Source organism: Cetorhinus maximus, chromosome 6 (assembly GCF_964194155.1).
Source record: "Cetorhinus maximus chromosome 6, sCetMax3.hap1.1, whole genome shotgun sequence".
Taxonomy (NCBI): domain Eukaryota; kingdom Metazoa; phylum Chordata; class Chondrichthyes; order Lamniformes; family Cetorhinidae; genus Cetorhinus; species Cetorhinus maximus.
Genome location: NC_135884.1, coordinates 82,300,756 through 82,325,508, shown reverse-complemented (window position 1 = coordinate 82,325,508; position 24,753 = coordinate 82,300,756). Strand labels below are relative to the sequence as shown.

At 43.8% G+C, this 24,753-nt stretch overlaps 2 protein-coding genes across 2 annotated transcripts in view; both read left to right on the top strand.

Moving 5' to 3' along the window:
• Positions 1-24,753, top strand: part of LOC144682291 (hydrocephalus-inducing protein-like) — a 524,265-nt gene that overhangs the window by 97,162 nt on the left and 402,350 nt on the right. The window contains exon 7 of the mRNA XM_078544767.1: positions 8,609-8,808. Coding sequence (XP_078400893.1) covers positions 8,609-8,808 — 200 coding nt within the window. The remainder of the gene's footprint in view (positions 1-8,608; positions 8,809-24,753) is intronic.
• Positions 1-24,753, top strand: part of cmtr2 (cap methyltransferase 2) — a 228,335-nt gene that overhangs the window by 158,289 nt on the left and 45,293 nt on the right. The window lies entirely within an intron of this gene.

Genomic DNA, 24,753 nt, shown 5'->3' with positions numbered 1-24,753 from the left:
TCAAGGAGCTTGACACCATCCAGGACAAAGCAGCCAAGCAGGCTGGCTACCCGTCCGCAAACATTCACTCCCTCCGCCACTGACGAACAGTGGCAGCAGGGTGTACCATCTACAAGACATACCGCAAGAACTCACCAAGGCTCCTTCGACAGCACCTTCCAAACCCACGACCACTATCATCTGGAAGGACAAGAGCAGCAGACACACCTGCGAGTTCCCATCTAAGCTACTCATATCCTGACTTAGAAATATATCGCCATTCCTTCACTGTCACTGAGTCAACATATTGAAACTTCCTCCCTAAAAGCATTGTGGGTATACCTACACCACATGGACTGCAATGTTTCAAGAAGGCAGCTCACTACCACCTTCTCAAGGGCTCTTAGGGATGGGAAAAAGATGCTGGCCTAGCATCCCATGAATGAATAAAAATATAGTTGCACTTTACTGCTCTTTCCCAAAGTTTTTGGAAGATTTTTCCCTGCAAGTATTTTCTGTCCCTTTTTGACAGTTACTATTGAGCCTGGTTCTACCAGTCTTTCGGACAGTGCGTTCCAAATTGTTATAACTCCATGTCTAGAAACTGCTCCTTACCTCCCCTCAAATACTATTTATAAATTACTAGTTTTAATCACATGAGAAAGTTGTGTTTGATCCAAGTATGCAAATCACATGCTCGTCACTTTATTTGACTGAAAGAATCAAACGCTTTCACCATAAGACCATAAGACATAGGAGCAGAAATTAAGCCATTCGGCCCATCGAGTCTGCTCCGCCATTCAATCATGGCTGATAAGTTTTTCAACCCCATTCTCCCGCCTTCTCCCCATAACCTTTGATCCCCTTACCAGTCAAGAACCTATCTATCTCGGTCTTAAATACACTTAATGACCTGGCCTCCACAGCCTTCTGTGGCAATGAATTCCACAGATTCACCACTCTCTGGCTAAAGAAGCTTCACCCCTACTACCCCACCTAGAAGACATTCCAAGTAACACTCTTATTGCTTAAGTTCTAGCTTCTCCAAGCTCATCTTGTCCTTGGGACTCACCCCTCAGTTTCCTCATCTCTATTCCCATTAAATTGTTGACCATCTAACTTTCCTTCCTGCCTCCCAGGTTAGTTGATACTTTTAATGGTTCTTTCTCTTCAAGTATTGAGTCTTTCAAATCTGTTGTCATCATCCTTTCCTCAAAAAATCAACCCTTGGCACCCTCTATCCTTACGAATTACCACCAATCGTCCAAATTTCCATTCCTCTCCAAAGTTCTTGAACGTGTTGTCACTTCCCAAATCTATGCCCATCTTTTCCTGAACTCTATGTTTGAATCCCTCCAATCAAATTTCTGCCCCTGCTACAGCACTGAAACAACTCTTATCAAAGCCACAGTGACAAAAGCAAACCTTGTCCTCTCTGCAGCCTTTGGCTTGGTTGCCCACACCTCCAACACCTCTCCATCATAGTCCAGCTAGATGGCAGTGCATTCAGCTGGTTCCATTCTTATCTATCTTGAGTTTTACCTTCAGTGGCTTCTATTCCTGCTCCCCAGCTGTTGCCTCCGGTGTACTCCAAGGACCTATCATTAGCCCTGCACTATTTCTAATCTATATGCTGCCCATCGAAAGACACAGTTTCCACATGAGTTCAGCTTGATTCTCCAAAACCTCACAATTTTTTAAATTATTCATTCATGGGACATTCATGGTCACTGGCTAAGCCAGCATTTATTGCTCATCCCTAACTGACCTCATTCAGAGGGCATTTAAGAGTCAACCACATTGGGTCTGGAGTCACATGTAGGCCAGATGATTTCCTCCCCTAAAGGGCATTAGTGAACCAGATGGGTTTTTATGACAATTGATTCACGGTCATCATCAGACTTTTAATTCCAGATTTTTTATTGAATTCAAATTCCACCATCTGCCATGGTGGGATTTCAACCCAGGTCCCCAGAGCATTACCCTGGGCCTGGATCTCTGCATTACTAGTCCAGTGACAATACCACTATGCCACCGCCTTGCCTGTTATTATGACCTGCCTGTCGGAAAATACTTCTAGCATATTTTCCCCCTCACCCCCAGGACTGATAGAAAATGCAGGCCTTAGGAAGACAGGAAGGGTACCTCAACTCCATGGCTCCCATCTTGCCCAAATGGAAGGATTGTCTCCTTTTCCTCCTTCCACCCCCTCCCTGCTGAGCTAGTTTCTCCAAACCTGCTCTCTCCGTACTCATCTTGCTATTCTGACCTGTCCACCAGCCCTTCTTCTCCTTGTGTCACCCTCCCCATCGTCGTCTCTGCCTTCCAAAACACATCTACTTCTTCCCTAAATCCAATTTTCTCTTCTGTGTTCTAGTTCTGTTTGAACTGAACACTACACTTTGTCTTGATTCCCTGCGTCCTATGCCACAGATGATGGGCTAACACATCTTAATTATTAAAATGAAACTATTTGTCATGAGTCAGAATTGCCTCTTCATTTTTGCACCACCAGATGGTAATACTCAATGACTATAATGCAGTTGCCATAGCTGAATGAGGTAATAATGGCCAAATAGCTTATTTACCTCATAAAGCTACTGACGTAGATGTAAATAATGGAACATTTTTAATGCAAAAGGAATTTGAATACCCTGATCAATGGTAGGTCAAATGTTAGTGTAAATAAATGGAATTTAGTCCATATTAGAATGCTGTCTGTTTAGCACTGTCTTTGGAGCTGTCCCAAAGATTAATTACATTACATTATAGTGCCAAGAAGTGATTTAAAAATAAGCCTTTCGATTAATCTGGAAATCTGGATCATTGGATTTTGCCTATATCAATTAATCTCTAAATATTCAGGCTTGGACTTTCTGATTTGGGGCTACTTCAGTAGGATGGGAAGAGGTGTCAGCTGTGGCTCAGTTCATAGCACCCTCGCCTTTGAATCAGAGGGTTGTGGGTTCATGTCCCACTCCTGGAAAAACCAAGAACTGTGATTGTACTCGAAAGAAGTTGCAATCTGTGACTGTTGGTAACTCAAAAGAGTTTCAGTAGGATGGGACTTCTGCCCATCACAGAGATGCTCTCCTGAACCAGGTAAAATAATAGACTTCAGGATTATCTACATATGGGAGGCATGCTCCTTAGCCTCCTCTGGGGCCTTTTCCTAGATTGTGGTGGGCAGACTCGCTGGCAATGGACCTAAGAAAGCTGCTGAGCTGCCTGACAATTGGCCAACATTATTGAAATACATTTGGGTGGCTGCTCCTGAGGCCCATGTGCAGTATTGCTCTTTAGAGTATTGCAAATACTCTTCTTTCAAGCGTACTGCCCCCTAAGTGCACCTAGCTTTTGGTGTTCACTGCTTTTCCTACCACTTTCCCACGTTGGAGCCCATATTTCTCTCACTAAAATTGAATTTGCATGCCACATATGGCAAACTCCGGCCATCTGCTGAGAATGTATCACCCATTAACTAATCTGTCAGGAGTAATTTTAAGGATCAGCTGCTTTGACCAATTGAACTGCTTGTTGTAATTTTCTTATTTCCCTTAAGTAGCACTAGCAAGTTAATTAATGGTTTATGGCAATCAGCTGGTAAAGTCAGCACCTAATTTGGGAGTTACCTGGACAGGTTTGTGCAACCAGTCTGCTCCCTTAGAGATAGCTTTATCTTGCTTCAAAAATTTTGTTGTAATTCTGTTTGGATATTTTGTCAGTTCAGCCAATAGTAGGAGCTGTGGGGAAGAGAAAGATCTCATGTAGATCCTGGTTGTTAGTTTCTATGATGTTTTTCTTCTGAATCCTGGGGCACTTGCTTCTCACGCTTGGCCTACCCATTGCTACAGAACCGAATGGTGTCTTTAGTGGATTATAGGCAATTTTAGAGGCCTAGACATCAGTTGATCTTTTGCAGCATGTGAGTAGTGCTATTTGAGACTGTAAAATCTCATTTTCACCAAAAATGATGGTTGGTAACTGTCTTCCATTACTACTGTTGATGTCAGCACCAAAGATACAGGGAACTTAAACTCCTGTAGCAATCCAACTGATAACTGAATCACGTTGTTAGGAATATAGCTTTGCAGTCTAATAATAGTTTAAATTGGATATTATTATCCTACACAATTGTCTCAGAAAATTGGAAATGGTTGTGATTCCTCTTGGCCTTGCAGAATCTACATAATCCAAATATTATGTTGAATGGCAATTTTTGGCACTGATCTGAATTGTAATGATATCTTAAAAGTTAAAAAAGAGCAATTTATATACACTTACTGCTGTATGTCAGAGGAGGTAGTGTCCCTACCTCTTGGCCAGAAACTCTGGGTTCAAGTCCTACTTCAGGACTTGACGCTTACGGAAGGTGTATGATACTTTGGCCAAGCACAGGTTGATTATTAACCTATAAGTCCTTCTAGTATGCCTGATGGCAGATGTTAAGAGCTGGATGGAGCTCTCCAAAAGAACTTTCCTGGTCAACCATACTGCAGAAGTCAATGGCAAACCGCTGCAGTACTTTGCCAAGGATAATCATGGACTAATGCAATCGAAGTCTGTGGTCGCCAATGCCCTCTTAAGGCGTGGCACCAGAAGGAGGAGGTGTTCCTTAGTCATCTTTTTATACTTTGGAGCAGCAAAGGAGCCAATGAATGTAATTGGGCTACTTTGATTGCACTAGACATCCTGAGTCACTGCATTACTACTGTGACTGCATTTCAGGGGTATTTTATTGACTGCAAAGTGCTTTGGGATGCCCTGAGTTTGTGAAAGGTGCTATTTAAATGCAATCAACTTCATTCCTTTTTAGGAACATAGGAGAAGGAGCAGGCCACTCAGCCCATCGAGCCTGTTCCGCCATTCAATTAGATCATGGCTGATCATCTACTTCAATGCCACTTTCCTGCACCATCTTCATATCCCTTGATGTCATTAGTCTCCAGAAATCTGTCGATTTCTGTCTTGAACATACTCAATGATTGAGTTTCCACAGCCCTCTAGGGTAGAGAATTCCAAAGATTCACCAGCCTCTGAGTGAAGAAATTCCTCCTCGTCTCAGTCTTAAATGGCCTGCCCCTCATTCTGAGATTAAGGCCCCTGGTTTTAATCTCACCAGCCAGGGGAAACATCCCATCCACACCCAGCCTGTCATGCCTGGTAAGAATTTTGTAAAGTTCAATGAAGTCATCCCTCACCCTCCGAAACTCTAGGGAATACAGACCCAGTCTCCTCAATCTCTCCTCATAAAACAATCTTGCCATCACAGGGATTAATCTGGTGAACCTCTGTTGCACTTCCTCTATGGAAGGTACATTCTTCCTTAGATAAGAGAACCAAAACTGCACAGTACTCCAGGTGAGGTCTCACCAAGGCTCTATATAACTGCAGTAAGACATCCTTATTACTGTACTCAAATCCCCTCACGAAGAAGGCCAACATATCATTTGTCTTCCCAATTGCTTGCTGCACCTGCATGCTAGCTTTTAGTGATTCATGAACAAGGACACTGAGGTCCCTGTGGACACCAACACTTCCCAACCTTTCACTATTTAAGAAATATTCTGTCTTTCTGTTTTTTCTACCAAAGTGAATAACTTCACACTTATTCACATTATATTCCGTCTGCTACGTTCTAGCCCATTCATTTAGCCAGTCTTAAGTCCTCTTGAAGCCTCCTCACAACTTGCATTCCCACCCAGTTTGGGGTCATCAGCAAATTTGGAAATGTTACAATTGGTCCCCACATCCAAATCATTTATATAGATTGAGAACAGCTGTGGCCCTAGCATTGATCCTTGCGGTACCTCACTAGTAACAGCCTGCCATCCTGAGAATGATCCGTTTATTCCTACTCTCTGCTTTCTGTCTGTTAACCAATTCTCCATCCATACCAGTACATTTCCCCTAGTCCCATATACTCTAACTTTATTTACTAACCTCCCATGTGGGACCTTATCAGAAGCGTTCTGAAATTCCAAGTACACCACATCCACTGGTTCTCCTTTATCTATGCTATAAGTAACATCCTCAAAAAACTTCAAGTTTGTCAAACATGATTTACTTTTCATAAATCTATGTTGACTCTGCCCAATTTTACCGTTCTTTTCACACTTCTTTATAATAGATTCTAACATCTTTCCTAATACTGACATCGAAACTAACAGGTCTGTAGTTCTTCATTCTCCCTTTTCCTCCTACTTAAATAGTGGGGTTACATTTTCTACTTTCCAATCTGCAGGAACCTTTCTAGAATCTATAGAATTTTGAAAGATAACCACCAATGAATCCACTGTCTCTCTAGGCACCTCCTTCAACACTCCGGATGAAGATCATCTGGTTCAGGGGATTTATCAACTTTCAACCTGGTGAACCTTTCAAGTACAACCTCTTTACTAATACTAAATTTTCTTAGTTCCTCAGTTTCACAAGTCCCTTGGTTCCCTAGTATTCCTGGAAGATTTTTTGTGTCTTCTTATGTGATGATAGACACAAAGTAATTGTTTAAATTCTCTGCCATTTCCCTGTTCTCCATTATAAATTCTCCTGTCCCCACCTGTAATGGGTCCACATGTGTCCTAGCCAATCTTTTCCTTTTAGCACATCTAAAGAAACTTCTACAGTCTGCCTTTATGTTCCTTGCTAGTTTGCATTCATGTTCCCTTTTCCCTTTCTTATCAGTTTCTTGGTCCCCCTTTGCTGGGTTCTAAATTGCTCCCAATCCTCAGGCTTACCATTTTTTTCTGGCAACCTTATAAGCCACTTCCTTTGATCTAATGCAATCTTTAGCTTCTTTTGTTAACCATGGTTGATTTGCCTTACCCTTTGGGTATTTGTATCTTAGAGGAATGTATATCTGTTACAGACCTTGTAGTAGTTATTTAAATACTAGCCATTACTTGTCTACCACCAATTTTTTTTAGCATATTTTCCCAATCCACCACAGCCAGCTTGCTCCTCACACCTTCATAATTTCCTTTCTTTAGATTTAAGACCCTAGTTTCAGAATGAACTATATCGCATTCAAACTTAATGTAAAATTCTATTATATTATGGCCACTGTTCCCAAAAGGCTCCTTTACAGCAAGGATATCAATTAGCCCTTTCTCATTACTCAACACTAAATCCAAAATAGCCTGATCCCTAATTGGCTGCTCAGTGTACTACTTCAGAAACCCACCTCGTACACACTCCAGGAATTCATCCTCCACAGCATTAGCGCTGATTTGGTTAACCCAAACTATGCGCAAATTGATGTTGCCCATTATTACAGTATTACCCACGTTACATGTATTTCTAATTTCCTGATTTATACTGTACCCAACATTACCACTACAGTTTTGTGGCCTATAAACAATTCCCACCAGTGTTTCCTGCCCCTTGCAGTTTCTTAGCTCCACCCAAAGTGATTCTACATCTTGACCCTTTGATCCTATCTTGCTAATGTACTGATCTTGTCCCTTATTAATAGTGCTACCCCGCCTCCTTTCCCTTTTTGCCTATCCCTCCTAAATGCCGAATATCCTTGGATATTCCGTTCCCAATCTTGGTCACCTTGTAGCCACATCTCCGTAAGTACAACTAAATCATGCTCATTTACATCAATTTGTGCATTCAAATCATCAACCTTTTTCCAAATGTTATGTGCATTCAACTAGAGTACCTTTATTTCTTTTTTTAACTTTATTCTCTATTCTAATCCTATTTGATGCTCACCTATGCTTTTTCTAACTTCTATTTTTGCTTTCTACTTTCCTGCTTCCTTTTAACAGTTTTGCTTCCCTCAAATCTGTGCTCTCTCTCAGGTTCCCATCCCCCTGCCAATTCCGTTTAAACCCTCCCCAACAGCACTCGAGAACCTCACTACAAGGATATTAGTCCTGGTCCTGCTAAGATGCAGCCCGTCCATCTTGTACAAATCCCACCTGCCCCAGAACTGGCCCCAATGCCTCAGAAATTTGATGCCTTCCCTCCTACACCAGTTCTCCAGCCACGTGTTCAATCACTCAATTCTCCTATTTCTACGCTCATTAGCTTGCGGGACTGCAAGTAATCCTGAAATTACTGCATTACAGGCACATTTTAAGAGCAGATGCCTGATGGTGAGGCTCTGACTTTGCTTTCTCACTATTGTAAACTTTTCTTTTGATGAATGTTGCATCCTTTTTGCACTTCTCAAAACAATTCTACTTTTAATGAGATATCAAGCTGATAGTCAAGGCAACTTTGACAAAACATTTTGTAACAAATTCTTCTGCAGTGATATCTTGAGCCAGGATTTTACAGCCCTTCCTGCTTAGCGGGATATTATGGTCCCACTGAACTGAATGGAGAGTTAAGTATCTCGCCCCATCCGCCGGCAGGAGACACGCTGCAGTGGAGCCGTAAAATCCTGGCCCTGAAATTTTTGTTGATGACTTCTGACATCTTGTGATATTAATAAAAATTAGTGTTGCCAATAATCCCATTGTCCCCCTTCATTTAATTTTGTATATTTACAGTTTCCCTTTATACCTCCAACTTTTAGCTATGTATAGTTTTTCAATTTGCTATCTTAGTGGAATTAGCTACTCTTGTGGAGAAGAATTAAATAATCAATTCCTTAACTGCTGTTTTATTCCTTCAGGACTATATCCATGAATTGATCTGTGTCACAGAGAGGGAGAAGTTTTTGGTGCCTGTAAAAGCTATCGGTGCACGTGCTATCCTGGACTTCCCAGATTTTATCAATTTCTCTGTGTGTCCTGTCAAATACAACACTCAGAAAACACTCCTGGTTCGGAACATTGGTAAAAGAGAAACAAAGTTCACCCTCCAAACCAAAAAGTAAGAACACTAGCACTGTCTTTGTGGTGGATCAGGGTGGGGGAAGAATGCAGTGGCTACTGGAGAATCACAAGTGTCTGTGATTAGTCACACTATTCAAGAACAATAATATTTATTGCCATTAGTACTCAAATTAACCTGGACTGATTAAGTGATTTGGCTAAGGATTTCAACTTGGAGAAGTTGAAAGTGAAACACACTGACAAAGGAAATGTATACATGTTGGCGACAGTAGAGAAGGAAAATGATTTGGATGTATTAAAAACAAAATACATGCTAGAAATATTCAGCAGGTCAGGAAGCTCTTGTGGAGAGAGAAACAGAGTTACTGTTTCAGGTCAATGGCCTTTTGTCAGAACTTATATCAGAAAGTTCCAAGACATTGAGCGTTCCTCGAACCACTGCTCTCGCCGCATCCTTAGATCCACACTCAAAGCCATGTGCCACCTGATGCGCTGTTTTGCGCTCTCTTTTAAGCAGCACTGACTAACTCTATCTCAAAGCTATCCTGGTCTACAGTTCCATTTCACCCTTTGCCACGTCCGAAGATTGCGAAAAAATATCTTGGGTAGGATTTTTCGGACCGCGGGGTTTCCTGCCCCACCATCGAGAAAGTCGGCAGGAAACACACACCCACTCTTGATGCCTGTCCTGTAGCCATTCAATGCTCTCTGTAGGAAGTCCCGGCTGATCTGATTGGCTGGCAGCACTCCAGTCCTCAGCAGCACCATCGGGATTGATGACCGCTATTGAAATTACACCAAGTCCCACAGAACAAAGTGCTGGGAGCCCAGTGTGATGGACAGTCTAGGGCTCCCTCGTCACATCCCCAAGGGAAGGGGCATGAGGAAGATGGGGGGCCAGGTTGCAAAGGACAGGAGAGGGGACACCTGGGAGAGGCAGACCTTGGGAATTGGCCCTCGATCGGGGGCCCGTGAGGCACAAACAGATTAACCTGCACGTAAAAATTATGTCCAGGTGGGAAGCACCCCTTAAGTGGCCATTAACTCGGGTGAGAGCGAGTGGGCTTCCCAAGGCCTTGCCCTTCTCCTCTTTAAAATCAATTTGGTCAGGGGTGAGCAGGTAGGAGGCAGGAAGGATATGTGCAGAATTTTACAGGCTTCTCCACCTGCAAACCCATAGATGGGCGATTGTAAAATTCTGCCTTTGTCTTCCTTTCAGATGTTAGGGATTTAAAGCTTCAACAACTCTTTTAAAAAAAGTTGATGAAAGATCACAACCTGAAATGTTAACTCTGTTTCTCTCTCCACAAGTGGAGAGGGGAAGATGGTGGTGTCGTGGTAACATCGCTGGACTGATAATCCAGAAGCCCCACCTAATGCTCTGGGGACGTGTTCAAAACCCACCACGACAGCTGATGGAATTAGATTCAATTAATAAATCTGGAATATAAAGCTAGACTCGGTAATGGTGACCAACTATCTTCAATTGATGTAAAAACCCATCTGGTTCACTAATGTCATTTAGGCAAGGAAATCTGCCATCCTTACCTGGTCTGGCCTACATGTGACTCCAGACCCACAGCAATGTGGTTGACTCTAAACTGCCCCCTGAAATGGCCTAGCAAACCACTCAGTTCAAGGGCAACAAATGCTGGCCTTGCCAGCAACACCCATATCCCATGAAAAAATAAAGAAAAAAAAGTGCTGCCTGCCCTGCCGAATATTTCCAGATTTTTCTGTTTTTATCTTAGATTTCTGGCATCCGGAATGTTTTGCTTTTGCACAAGGATTTGGGCATGCTAGTTGATCATTCAGTAATGACTTGTTGATGCTCTAATATTTGTCTCATTAACTTTGTTAACAAGTCAAAACTTGGTACTCCAACTCAGACTGATGGATCATTCGCAAAGATTTCGACAAATACTTCTGCCAAAGGTTATGGGGAGATATCTTGAGATATGAAGGCTGTTTTGAGAGATACACAGCGCAACTTACAGAATTAAACTAATTTCATGATGATCAAGGCATAGGTTGTTTGCACTAAAAATGGGACAGTTTCCTATTTTTGCTAGTTAATGTCAGTATCAAGCATTTCTAGACCAACTGTGGTGCACCAAGCGGCGCAGGAGAGCTCCCTCTTCTCAGGGTTGGGAATCAAGCCAGGTGCTATCTCATTGCCCTATCTAGTCCCTGCTGAACTTATCTTCATCAGAAAAAATAACATTATAATAGGAAAGGATCTAGGTCTTTAAAACTGTGATAAAAGTATATACTGAGGACTTAAACAGCCTATTTAACTTAGGCTGTAAAAGAAGAACTGGAGGACATGCAAGTTTATGCTGGCTCGAGTGAGGCCTAGGTTGGCCTGCCCACCCTTGTCCCAGTTGAAGGCCTTAAGCGGCTAATTATTGACCATTTAAGGGCCGTTTCCCACCCAGCCTCAATTTTCAGGCTGGCAGGAGGAGCTCAGGGGCAGGGGGGAAATCCAAAAATTTACCCTGCTCAGGCCTTGGGTGGAAAGGTTGGCGGGGGGAAACGCCTCCATCAACAGCTTCCCTCTAACATCGGGCACTCCTTGAGAAGGTCTGACACCTTCGTGGGCTCCCTCCCCCAATGGCCTCTCTGCCAATATCCCCACTGCCTTCTGTCCACCCCCCAGGCCTCACCTACCCTTTCTGCCCTGAGACCCCCCCAAAGCTTATCTGGTTCTGGGCTCCTGGGACTTAGGCTCTGGGGAGCCCCAGTCCTCTCCACAGCAGCTTCTGGCGCTGCAGGGGCTAGAGAGCTGCTGGTCTATCAGATTGGCTGGCAGCTCCCTGATGTAGGACTTCCTCCCGACTGAGGGGCAGAAGTCCCACCTCCAGCCAATTATCGCTTATTGGAGCGTTAACTGGCTGCAGGGCAGCCAATATGGGCGGGGATGTGTTTGCTGCTGACTCCTCGGATGGCGGGAAGGGAACCTCCGCCATCCGAAATATCCTGGCTGAGAACATAATTGACAAACAGAAGGGAGACTGGAGATTAGAATTTCCAAGCTGTGCAGAGTTGGAACAGACTCACAGCAAAAGCAGTGAATGTTCCCAGTGAGAAGCAGGCTCCAATTACTTCAAAGAGTGTTAAATTACTGATTGAAAATGTACAGAAATCTTGTAGTTCTGAGCATGACATTGTTTATAAAACAAATCCACTTTGTGATTTCGAGCAGTACAGCCTGATATTATCACTGTGCAAACACCTGCTTCAATGCTGCCATGTTTCCTTGACAGAAATGAGAAGAAAGCATGAAGTTAAGCTTGATTACAGCATTGACCTTCATTCTGTCTTGTGTTCCATCTCTGAGGTTTCATCACTGTCTGCAATTACTTGCAATGAGAAAACCACAGCCTAAAAGTGTGTTTCTGTGTTGAGCTTTGCTGAAGAGTCAGTGGAAGCCAACTGAGCTCCCAAAGACTAAAGAAACATTCACACAGAGCAATTGAATAAATTATCCAATAATGTAAATGTTGAACAAACTGGATTGTACATGACTAAGTTATTAAATGCTTAACTTATTCCAACAAAGATTTTTGGAAGCTAGGGCATCCTATGAATCTCTTTGAAGTCCACAATCGATAAAGTGATAGAAACAAATTCTCTGACTGCACAGTGTGATTTAACCAAATTAGCTTAATCTTTAAGTAAAACAGTCTTTAACAGTGAAGTGCTGATCTCAGGACACATGGGAATAACCAGGTTGTGAATGCTGTGAAGCAAATCTTGCAAATTGGCGTACTGATACGCGCTGCTTCATGTCCTTTATATTAACGCTTTCATCACCACTTGCTCAACCACTTAGATAGCAACATTTGTGGAGGTTGGTCAGAATCCTAATTTAATTTCAGTTGGAGCTTGCAACCATAGATGTAAGTGGACCATTGCTTGATACAATGTGGGATCACAGTATGCTGCACTTACAATGAAGGGTGTCATGGTCATGATCCTAGGATCACACTAGTGTTTAATTAGCTATTGTGCAGTTATAGGTATTTTGCTCATCATAGAGGATGCAAGGTCTGCCTTACAGCTGATGACCTTAGAGTGGTGAAGAAGCTGAGAGAATATCTGGCAGAGATCAATAAATTTATGACAGAGGTAGTGGGCTTTACAATAGCAGAAAAAGTCTTTTTTGTAAGGATTCTGCTTAAAACTAACAACTGATGCACACGCACCCCTCTCCCCCTCTCCCTCAACCCTTCGCTGGCACTTTGCAGTGTTGGAGTCAGAACTTCAAGCCTGATACTCTAATGATGTCATCAGAATTCATCTTTTGAAAAATGCTTAAATAAAAAATATGGTCAGAAAAAAAATGAAAAGAAGTGAAAGGTTAAGCGATTGAGCATTCAGTAAATAAATGGACAGAGGTCTGATTGGAAGGGGAGAGTTCAAACAAATTTAACGGAGAAGAGAAACCAGAAAGCAGCTGAAATGAGATCAGAGACATCAATAAACTAAGAAATATCCCAAAAATTGTAGGCATGCGATTGTGGAAAGTAGCAAATGAGATAAAGGAGATATTAAATTGTATGTACATCAAGCTCAGTAGTGTAACGAATTAGGTTGGTGAGCTGCTGCAGGCACATGGAATTATGCCACATAGAATTATGACGCAGTTGCATTAACAGGGACATGGCTTAAACTAAACCAGGAATAGGTTCTTAATAATCTTGGTTACAAATATAATACACAGGGCCCTGTTCTTTGCAGACTGAACATGTAAGCATATTATGCCTGTTTCAGCTAAACAAAATAAGTGACAGCCATTCGCTGACTCATTCCTCAGGGCAATGCCTTGACCAATCAAACAATGCCTGGCACTTAACTGTCAGTCATTATCACTGGTGCATTCTCCATGGCAACACCACTTGTTAACCAATCAGCACTCTCTTCATACATACTATAAGTTGTTGTTTTCCCCTTATATTGGTATTCTTGTGAGGTGTCCTTACGAGTGCAAGACGAAGAGCTCAGACATGTCTCTTTTTTCAGCAATAATCAAGTTCTGTACTACCAAACGACTATTTAATCCTGGTTACCATGTAGGCCATTTTAACTCTTGAACCTGTTCCGTGTTTCAGTGAGATCCTGGCTGATCTTTGACCTAAATCCATACACTCACTTTTGGCCTGTTCCCTTAATACCTTTGACTAACAAAAGTCCATCAATTCAGATTTAAAATTAATATTTAATTAGAGTCAATTGCCATTTGCGGAAGAGACCTCCAAACTTCTACATCTTTGTGTGCAGAAGTGTTTCTTTATTTCACTCCTGAAAGGCCTGGCTCTAATTGTTAGACTATGTCCCCTAGACCTAGACTCCCCAGTTAGTGGAAGTTGGTTCCTATTTATTCTATCCGTTCCCCTTATCTTGAAAACTTTGATCAAATCAACCTCAACCTTCTGGGAATACAACCCCAGTTTGTTTAATCTCTCGTTGTAGCTTAACCCTTGGGGTCTAGGTATCATTCTAGTAAGCTGTGCTCCTACCAGGCTAAGATGTCCTTCCTAAGGTTTGGTGGCCAGAACTCTTACAGTACTCTGTGTGTGGTCAAACCAGAGTTTTGTATAACCGGAGTATGCCTTCTACTTCGAGACATATAGGCTGGTGTTCTGTTAGCCATTTTGATTTTTTTCTGTACCTGTTCATGATATTTTAAAAATCAATGCACCTGGACTCTGAAGTCCCTATGGATCTCTAGTGTTTCTAGCTTTGTACCATTCAGAACTATTCTAACTTTTTTGGGTTCAAAGTGGATGGCCTCACATTTACCTACATTGTCACAGTTTCCCCCATTCACTTAATCTATCAATATCTCTTTGTAATTGTATACTTCCTTTTATATTACTTACAGTACTAACTACCTTTATGTCATTGACAAATTTGCCTATGTGGCTTTCTATCCCATCATATAAGTTGCTAATGAATACAGCGAATAGTTGAGGCCCAACACAGATTTTTGCTTGACACCACTTTTTTTGTTATTCTTTCACGGGATGTTGGTATTGCTGGATAGGCCAGAATTTATTTCCCATCCCTTATTGCCCTTGAGAAGGTGATGGTGAGCTGCCTTCTTGAACTGCTGCAGTCCCTGTGGTGTAGATATACCCACAGTGCCGTTAAGGAGGGAGCTCCAGGACTTTGACCCAGCGACAGTGAAGGAACAGCGATATATTTCCAAACCAGGTTGGTGAGTGGCATTCCCATACATCTGCTGCCCTTGTCCATCTTGTTGGTAGAAGTCACGGGTTTGGAAGGTGCTGATGAAGGAGCCTTGATGAGTTGCTGCAGTACATCTTGTAGATGGTACACACTGTTACCACTGTGCGTTGGTGGTGGAAGGAGTGAATGTTTCACATGGTGGATGCGGTGCAATCAAGTGGGCTGCTTTGTCCTGGATGCTGTCAGCCTTCTTGAATGCTATTGGAGGTGCATTTATCCAGGCAAGTGGAGAGTACTCCATCACACTCCTGACTTGTGGGTAGTGGACAGGCTTTCAGGAGTCAGAAGATGAATTACTCGCCACAAAATTCCCAGCTTCTGACCTGCTCTTGTAGACACAGTATTTATATGGCTGGTCCAGTTCAGTTTTTGGTCAATGGTAACCCACAGGATGTTGATAGTGGGGGCTTCAGTGATGGTAATGGTCAAGGGAGAAGGTTAGATTCACTTTTTTTCGAGATGGCCATTCTCTGGCACTTGTGTGGCGTGAATGTTACTTAGGTCACTCAAGGAGGCAGGTCCTGAATCTACCTGGGCTGGAACAGGGAATCGAACCTCATGCATTTGTCACCAATCCACATTCACTGTCCATCCAACTGAGCCATCCAGCCCTCCAAGGAGCCTGAGTTGCTGTGGCAACATGCACTTTCACATGCATGTTGTAGTCTGGAACCATGGATACTAATGGTAGAGGCTCCAGTTTCTTTCCAGCACAGGGCTGACCAGGAATCTCCCCCAACTCTTACCACCTGCAGCATATATTGGAAGGATTTACAAGTTGAAACCTGCTTAGCCATGTTATGAATGCACCTTCTTGTTCATCCAGCCCTAGGATGGGACTTGAACCCAGAGCTTCTGGCTCAGAAGCAGGGATACTACCCACTGTGTCACAGCATCATTCAGTTCTTTTTTATGGAGCTCCAAACAGTGAGAAGGAGATAGATGGGCAAATTTGTTGGCAAATTTGAAAGGCGTGTAACAAAAATAAAGTAATAATCTTAGGAGGCTTTAATTGTCCTAATTGTTGAAAGTTGATAAATCAGTTGGTCCAGATGGAATATATTCTAGGTTGCTGAAAAAAAGTATTGTAGAAATAGCACAGGTATTGGTCACAATCTTTTAATCGCTATTGGACACAGGAGTGGGAGCAGAGGACTGGAGCACTATTAATGTTACACTGCTATTTAACAAGGAAACTACATGGCAGTCAGCCTAACATTGGTGGCGTAGAAACCATTATCAGGAGCAAAATAAACTTTCACTTAGGAAGAAAACAGAAAATGCAGGAAATACTCAGTATGTCTGGCAACTTCTGTAAAGATAGAAATGGAGTTAATGTTTCAGCTCGATGACCTTTCAAAAGAACTTTGCTATTGTTTGGAAAGGCATGAGTTAGTCAAGGAGACTCAGCATGGAGTTGTTAAAGGCAAATTGTGTCTGAATAACTTGATTGAAGTCTTTGAGGAAACAGACAAGGTTGATTAAGGTAATGTAGTAGATGTTATATATATGGACTTTCAGAAGGCATTCGAAAAATTGTCAAACATAGGGCTTATTAAGAAAATGGAAGCCCACGGAATCAAGGGGAAAATGGCTACATGGATGTGAAATTGTCTCAGTGACAGGAAGTGAAGGGTGGTGCTGGGTGGATGGAGATTGGGAGGTGGCTAGCAGTGGTGTTTCCCAAGGGTCAGTTTCTGATTCGCTCTTGTCAATTTTATAAATGACCTAGACTTGGATGTGGGGAACAATTAATTTATGACGTATGTTCAAAATGGAGATGAGCAGGAATTTATTTTCTCAGAGGGTTGTGAATCGTTGGAATTCTCTACCCTATGCTGAATCATTATATATATTTAATGCTGAGGTAGACAGGTTCTTGAACTATAGGGGAGACAAGGATTAACAGGTAGAAAAGTGGAATCGAAGACAAGATCAGATCAGCCATGATTTCATTAGATGGCGGAGCAGGCTCGAGAGGCTCTATGGACTACGACTTCTGTTTCATCATTTTTTCATTTGTTCATGAGATGTAGGTGTCGCTGGCTAGGCAAGCATTTATTGCCCATCCCTAATTGCTCATGAGAAGGTGGTGGTGAGCTGCCTTCTTGAACCGCTGCAGTGCATGTGGTGTATGTACACCTACTGTGCTGTTAGGAAAGGAGTTCCAGGATTTTTGACCCAGCGACAGTGAAGGAACAGCGATATATTTCCGAGACAGGATAGCGAGTGACTTGGAGGGGAAATTGCAGGTGGCAGTGCTGCCCTTGTCCTTCTAGATAGTAGTGGCCGTGAGTTTGGAAGGTGCTGTCGAAGGAGACTTGCTGACTTCCTGCAGTGCATCTTGTAAATGGTACACACTGCTGCTACTGTGTGTCGGTGGTGGAGGGAGTGAATGTTTGTGGATGTGGTGCCAATCAATTGGGCTGCTTTGTCCTGGATGATGTCAGGCTTCTTGAGTGCTGTGGGAGCTGCACTCATCCAGGCAAGTGGGGAGTATTCCATCACACTCCTGACTTGTGCCTTGTAGATGATGGACAGGCTTTGGGGAGACAGGAGGTGAGTAACTTGCTGCAGGATTCTTAGCCTTTGTCCTGCTCTTATAGCCACAGTATTTATGGGGCTAGTCCAGTTCAGATTCTGGTCAATGGTCACCCCCAAGATGTTGATAGAGGGGGATTCAGTGATGGTAATGCCATTGAAAATCAAGGGGAGATGGTTGGATTCTCTCTTGTTGGAGATGGTCATGCCTGACACTTGTGTGGCGTGTATGTTACTTGCCACTTGTCAGCCCAAGCCTGGATATTGTCCAGGTCTTGCTGCATTTGGACATGGACTGCTTCAGTCCATGAGGAGTCATGAATGGTGCTGAACATCCTGCAATCAGCGAACATCCCCACTTCTGACCTTATGATGGAAGGAAGATCATTGAAGAAGCAGCTGGAGACAAGCCAAGGACACTACCCTAAGGAACTCCTGCAATTGTGCCCTGGAGCTGAGATGATTGACCTCCAACAACCACAACCATCTTCCTTTGTGCTAGGTATGACTCCAGCCATTGGAGAGTTTTCCCCCTGATTCCCATTGACTAGTTTTGCTAGGGCTCCTTGATGCCACACTCTGTCAAATACTGCCTTGATGTCAGGGGCAGTCACTCTCACCTCACCTCTGGAGATCAGCTCTTTTGTCCATGCCTGAACCAAGGCTGTAATGAGGTCAGGAGTTGAATGGCCCTGGCGAAATCCAAACTGGCATCAGTGAGCAGGTTATTGCTAAGAAAGTGCTGCTTGATAGACTGTTGATGATCCCTTACATTACTGATGATTGAGAGTAGTCTGATGGGGTGGTAATTGGCCAGGTTGGACTTGTCTTGGTCTTTGTGTACAGGACATACCTGGGCAATTTCCCACATAGCTGGGTAGATGCCAGTGTTGTAGCTGTACTGGAACACCTTGGCGAGGGGCATGGCAAGTTCTAGAGCACACGCATTCAGTACTATTGTCGGAATATTGTCAGGACCCATAGCCTTTTCAGTATCCAGTGCCTTCAGCCACTTCTTGATATCACGTGGAGTGAATCGAATTGGCTGAAGACTGGTACCTGTGATGCTGGGGACCTCTAGAGGAGTCCGAGATGGATCATCTACTCGGCACTTCTGGTTGAAGATTGTAGCAAATTCTTCAGCCTTACCTTTTGCACTGATGTGCTGGGCTCCTCCATCATTGAGGATGGGGATATTTGTAGAGCTTCCTCCTCCAGTGAGTTATTTAATTGTCCACCACCATTCACAACTGGATGTGGCAGGACTGCAGAGCTTAAATCTGATCTGTTGGTTGTGGGATCGTTTAGCCCTGTCTATCACTTGCTGCTTATGCTGTTTGGCATGCAAGTGGTCCTGTGTTATAGCTTCACCAGGTTGACACCTCATTTTTAGATATGCCTGGTGCTGCTCCTGGCAAGCCCTCCTGCATTCTTCATTGAACCAGGGTTGATCCCCTGGCTTGATGGTAATGGTAGAATGGGGGATATGCAGGGCCATGAGGTTACAGATTGTGTTCGAGTACAATTCTGCTGCTGCTGATGGCCCACAGCACCTCATGGATGCCCAGTATAGACTTGCTAGATCTGTTCGAATTCAAATCTGTTGGTAGTGCCACACAACACGATGGAGGGTATCCTCAACGTGAAGGTGGGACTTCGCCTCCACAAGGACTGTGCGGTGGTCACTCCTACAGATACTGTCATGGACAGATGCATCTGCGGTAGGCAGGTTGGTAAGGATGAGGTCCAATATGTTTTTCCCTCTTGTTGTTTCCCTCAACACCTGCCGCAGACCCAGTCTAGCAGATATGTCATTTGAGATCGGTCAGTAGTGTTGCTAGCGAGCCACTCTTGGTGATGGACATTGAAGTCACCCACCCAGAGTGCATTCTGCGCCCTTGCCACCCTCAGCGCTTCCTCCAAGTGGTGTTCAACATGGAGGAGCACTGATTGATCAGCTGAGGGAGGGCGGTATGTGGTAATCAGCAGGAGGTTTCCTTGCCCATGTTTGATCTGATGCCATGAGACTTCATGGGGTCTGGAGTCGATATTAAGGACTCCCAGGGCAACCACCTCCCGACTGTATGCTACTGTGCTGCCACCTCTCCTGGGTCTGTCCTGCCGGTGGGACAGGACATACCCAGGGATGGTGATGTCTGGGACATTATCTGCGAGGTATGATTCTGCGAGGATGACTATGTCTATGACTGTGAAACAGCTTTCCCAGTTTTGGCACCAGCTCAAATGTAAGTAAGGAGAACTTTGCAGGGCCGACAGGACTGAGATTGCCGGTGTCGTTGTTGTTTCCAGTGCCTAGGTTGATGCCGGGTGGTCCGTCCAGTTTCATTCCTTTTTTGTGACTTGTAGCGGTTTGTTACAATTGAGTGGCTTGTTAGACCATTTCAGAGGGCAGTTAAGAGTCAATCACAGTGCGTCTGGAGCCACATGTAGGCCAGACCAGGTAAGAACAACAGATTTCCTTCCCTAGAGGACATTAGTGAACCAGATGGGTTTTTACAACAATTGACAATGGTTCCTTGGTCATCATTAGACTTTTAATCGCAGATTTTTATTGAATTCGAATTCCACCATCTGCCATGGAGGGATTTGAACCTGAATCCCCAGGGCATTATCCTGGGTCTCTGGATTACTAGTCCAGTGACAAAACCACTACGCCATCGCCTCCCATTTTGTCGATGGTACACACTGCTGCCACTCTGCATCAGTGGTGGAGGGAGTGAATGTTTGTGGACAGGGTGCCAATCAAGCGGACTGCTTTGTTTTGGATGGTGTCAAGCTTCTTGAGTGCTGCTTGAGCTGCACTCATCCAGGCAAATGAAGAGTATTCCATCAGACTCCTGACCTGTGCCTTGCAGATGGTGGACAAACTTTGGGGAGTCAGGAGGTGAGTTACACGCCACAGGATTCCTAGCCTCTGACCTGCCACAGTATTTATATGGCTAGTCCGGTTCAGTTTCTGGTCAATGGTAACCCCACGATATTGATATGTTCTTACAAAGTTTGCAGAGGGTGTAAAACATGACAATGTAATAGATAGTATTGAATATAATTGCAGGCCTCGAATGACATAGACAGAATGGTGAAATGGGCAGAAGCATGACAGATGAAATTTAATGTGGAGAAGTGTGAGGTGATGAACTTTGGGAGGACCAATTTGGAAATACAGTAATAAATGGCACAGTTTTGAAAAGTGTAGATGCGCAGAGACACCTTGGTGACAATGTACACAAATCCTTAAAGGTGGCAGGGTAAGTTGATAACGTGGTTAAAATAGGTCTATAAATAGTAGAACAGGATATAAAAATGAAGAGATTGTGCTAGAAGTTTTGCCATCACTGGTTAAGCCTCAGCTGGAGTACAGGAAAGATGTAAGGGCCCTAGAGAGGGTACAGGGGAAGTTTTTCAGGATATAATGAGGAGAGGTTGGAAGAGTTAGGACTGTTCTCTTCGGAACAGAGAAGGCCTAACAGGTTTTCAAGATGAAAGGTTTTGTTAGAGTAGAGAGCAAAAAATTATCCCCCTCTGTCAAGTAGGTCACCAGAGGATATAGATTTCAAATCATTGACAAAAGATCTACTGGAGAGATGAGGAGAATTCTTTTTCATGTAAAGAGTTGTCAGAACCTGGAAGGTTCTAGTTTAAAAGGTGGCGGAAGCTAATTCCATAAATAATTTTAAAAGGGAGTCAGACAGCTACTTGAGGTTGAGGAACTTACAGGGTTTCAGACAAAAAGCGGTATGTAGGAGTAAGCACAATTGCACTTTCAAAGGACCAGCAGAGACAAGGCTGGCTGAATGGCCTCCTGTGCTGTCAGTTTCCATGAGGACAAAATTGGCAGGCCCTGAAAGTGGGCCTGCGATCTGAGATTAATCCATGTCCGTTCCTTCCGATGCAGGCAAAGCGCAATCTTCTTGCTGTCTGCTCAGTACCATGATTGCAGCATACAGCCAGCACTGAGCGCGTTGTTGAGTGGCTGCACAGAGCCTCATGCGAGACTGGCACTACTTAAAGCAAACCAGTACTAATTAAATCCAGCCTGCACTCCTTAAAGGGGAGGTGCATTCTGGCTGCAGCAGTTGCTGGAAATGTCCAAGCAAGAAGAACTCTGAAAAATGGTGCAACCGGGCAGAGTGTGCATCAAGTTTCTATGTCAAACCACTGGAAACCTTGGTGCTGGAAGAGTGAGGGGACCAAGCGGCCCTCCAGACAGGCACTGTGAAGGCAGTCCGAGCAGGTAGCTCAACGTCAATAGTGTAGCCCAAGAGTTTAGATGAAGTGCTGCAAGAAGTTCAATGAAGTCATGAGAGTGGTCAGTGTAAGTGATTGCAACTTCCAAATGCCATATCCTTACAAGTGCCTCACACTGCTCAATTCACTATGTTTCCCCACCCCACCCTTTCACTTATGTACCAACAATATTAACCACAGCTCAAACCAAAAAGGTTCTCCTCAACCACACATACATTGCAGTTAGACAAGGAGACATACAAATGCATGCAGCAGCATCTAACCAGCTGGGACAGGCATGACTGCATGGCCTTATCCTGATGGGGGAGACGGTGCTTACCATCATTGGAATGGTCATAACTGAAGCCGTGGCCAGCGGGGGTTGAAAGTATCAAGGATGACAGAATGCTAATATCTAATCCTCCTTTTCACAACCCACTCCCCCCTCATCCCACAATCTCCTCTGATTTACATGCTGCAGATGGTGTAAGCGTGCACCTTTTGCTTCCCCCCTCTCCCCTCACCACAACCCTACCCTTGTGCCTTTCTCCTTTCAGATGCCCAAGAACTGCAACTTGGCCAGCCAATAGTGCAGGAGTAAGAAGTGGAAAAGAAAGAAGAGATTGACGATGAATCACTGTCATTCCATTTCATATTTGCAGACACCAGCTCAGATACTGACGTATTGCACATACTTTTAAGGGTGGCTTAGAGACGGGATCAGTAAGTCGTGAGACACTGGGCACCAGTGGCCTGGAGCCAGGTTACACAGGTCCCAGCTCTCCAGAGGACAAGGTCACACATGAGTTCTGCTGCAGAAGACTCAGATGGGTACTTTGATGGGGTGGCATACAGGAAAAGGTCCATGGGCAGCCACAGTGAAATGCTTGGTGCTAGCAGACTTGCTGGAAAGCCTGCGGTCATTGTCAAGAAGCGTGGAGGAATCTGGCACCAAGCCCGCACAGTGCTTTACACAAACATTGGAGCCCATCCTTTCCAGTGTGGAAGTGGTGGTCATTAACACACTTGTGCAGCTTCTGATAGCTGATGTCTCAACTTCCATTGTAGCACAAGCAGAAGCCACTCAACATCTGTGTACTGCAGTGGAAGCTCATGCAAGCTCAAGTTGATGCTTTCATGGCTGTGGATGTCAGGATTCAAAAGGATTTGCAGGGTTTACAGCAGTTCAGCAATCTTCCTTCCAATATGAGGTTCTGCCCTGGTGGAGTCACAGTGGCTCTGTGGAGAACAAACTTGCTGTCGCTGATGGTGACCACTGCACCACTGCCATTCCACCTATACCTTTGCTGTTGTCAATCAGCCAGCCTAGATTGCTGCCACCCATCCTGAGGTGATGCAGTCTGAAGCTGCCTAACTACAGACTTCCCACTAAAAGTCAGCAGTCTTCCACAAGCCACGGGTATGTGACGAATATCTAGTTTATGGTTCATGGTTTATCTAACACATATGGTGGTGAGTGCTGTAAGGCTCCTCCAAAGTGGTCAAGGCAATGGAAACATTGCTTAAGCACTCCAATGGTCTGCTCGATGACATTTTGTGTGACAGCATGGCTGTCCACTTGTGTGTAGATTGTGCACTGAAGTTATGAGCCAGATAGTCAGCAGACAATCCTTGTCACTTAGTACCTATTTTTGCTTTGTTTTGGTGGTTCAGATGCTGATGGCAGAGCTGACACTACAGAAAAAAGGCTCATGACATTTGCCAGGAAACTTGGCTTTAACCTGCATGATTTGCTGAGTTTGGTCACATGCTTGCTGGTCATTGAGGGTCTGGAACACCTTCACGTTGGGTTACATTCCCAAATTTACTTGTGCCCACAAAGCGACATGCAGTTGATAGCATTCTGTACCAAGTGGAAGCTGTTATCCTGGTGAAGCTGCATTCTCATTCTGCCTGCCTTTCCCTGGGAAAAGAGAAGGAAATGTATTCAGCTCTCTTTGCATACAGAACCTCAGTCACCCCTCATGCAACAGTGGATAGCAAACTTAGCGGATGATGCTTCAGACTGGAAGAGTCTGACACACAAAAATGCATAGCCATTGTCACCTTCATAGTCATTGGCAATGCCTACCTCACCCTGCTGTAAGGCAGCAGTTCGGACTGAAGCAGGTGGCAGCTTTCAATGAGCACTTTCTTAGCAAAGCGGAGATGTTGCACACACTGTTCCATGCTGAAGTTGGGATGGGAACAATACTCCCTGAAGATCCTGAATGGACATGGCCCACTGCTGAAAATCCTTCTCCTCCTCTCCTCTCTTTGAGCAGCTTTTCCACCTCTGTGTCACCTTTGTTCAGTCCCTCTGTCATGCCGCAAGCCAAGGGGGGATATAAACAACTGCACCCATGACTGGGAGCAAATGTTGTGGCCAGAGTGCTTGAAGTGGAGAACCAAGCCCTTAACCATGCGCCACACTACTCCCTTTAGACTTCAATTTTAAATAGCAGTATAAACCATCAAACACATCTACTAATTCACCAACAGCCATAAGAAATCAATCAGCAGAAAATTTTATGAATGGAATGTGAAGTTTATAAACTTGTGCTGATAGAAGAAGATAGAAAATGGATTTGGCATTCTCGCACAGGGATCTAAATGATTGGGCAGGTGAGGTTGATAGTATGGTTTATTTCTTATTTCCACTTATAATTCTGTTTATCCTCCATATGATAGGATGATTTGCTGATCATAATCATATTGTATAGAATTGTATATTACCATGTTTTACCACTTCTTTGTGTAAGGCTTTGGAAGGAGCTAATTATTGTCTTGGACAGAATGATCCCATTGAAATAAGTGCAGTGCAGTATTATACAGTAGCATACCATTCTTCTGAAAGTTCTGTAATTTGTACCATTTCATCATCTAATTAAAACAAGTCTCACTGCCACTAATCTATGGGTAAGTACTTGGGCTTGTA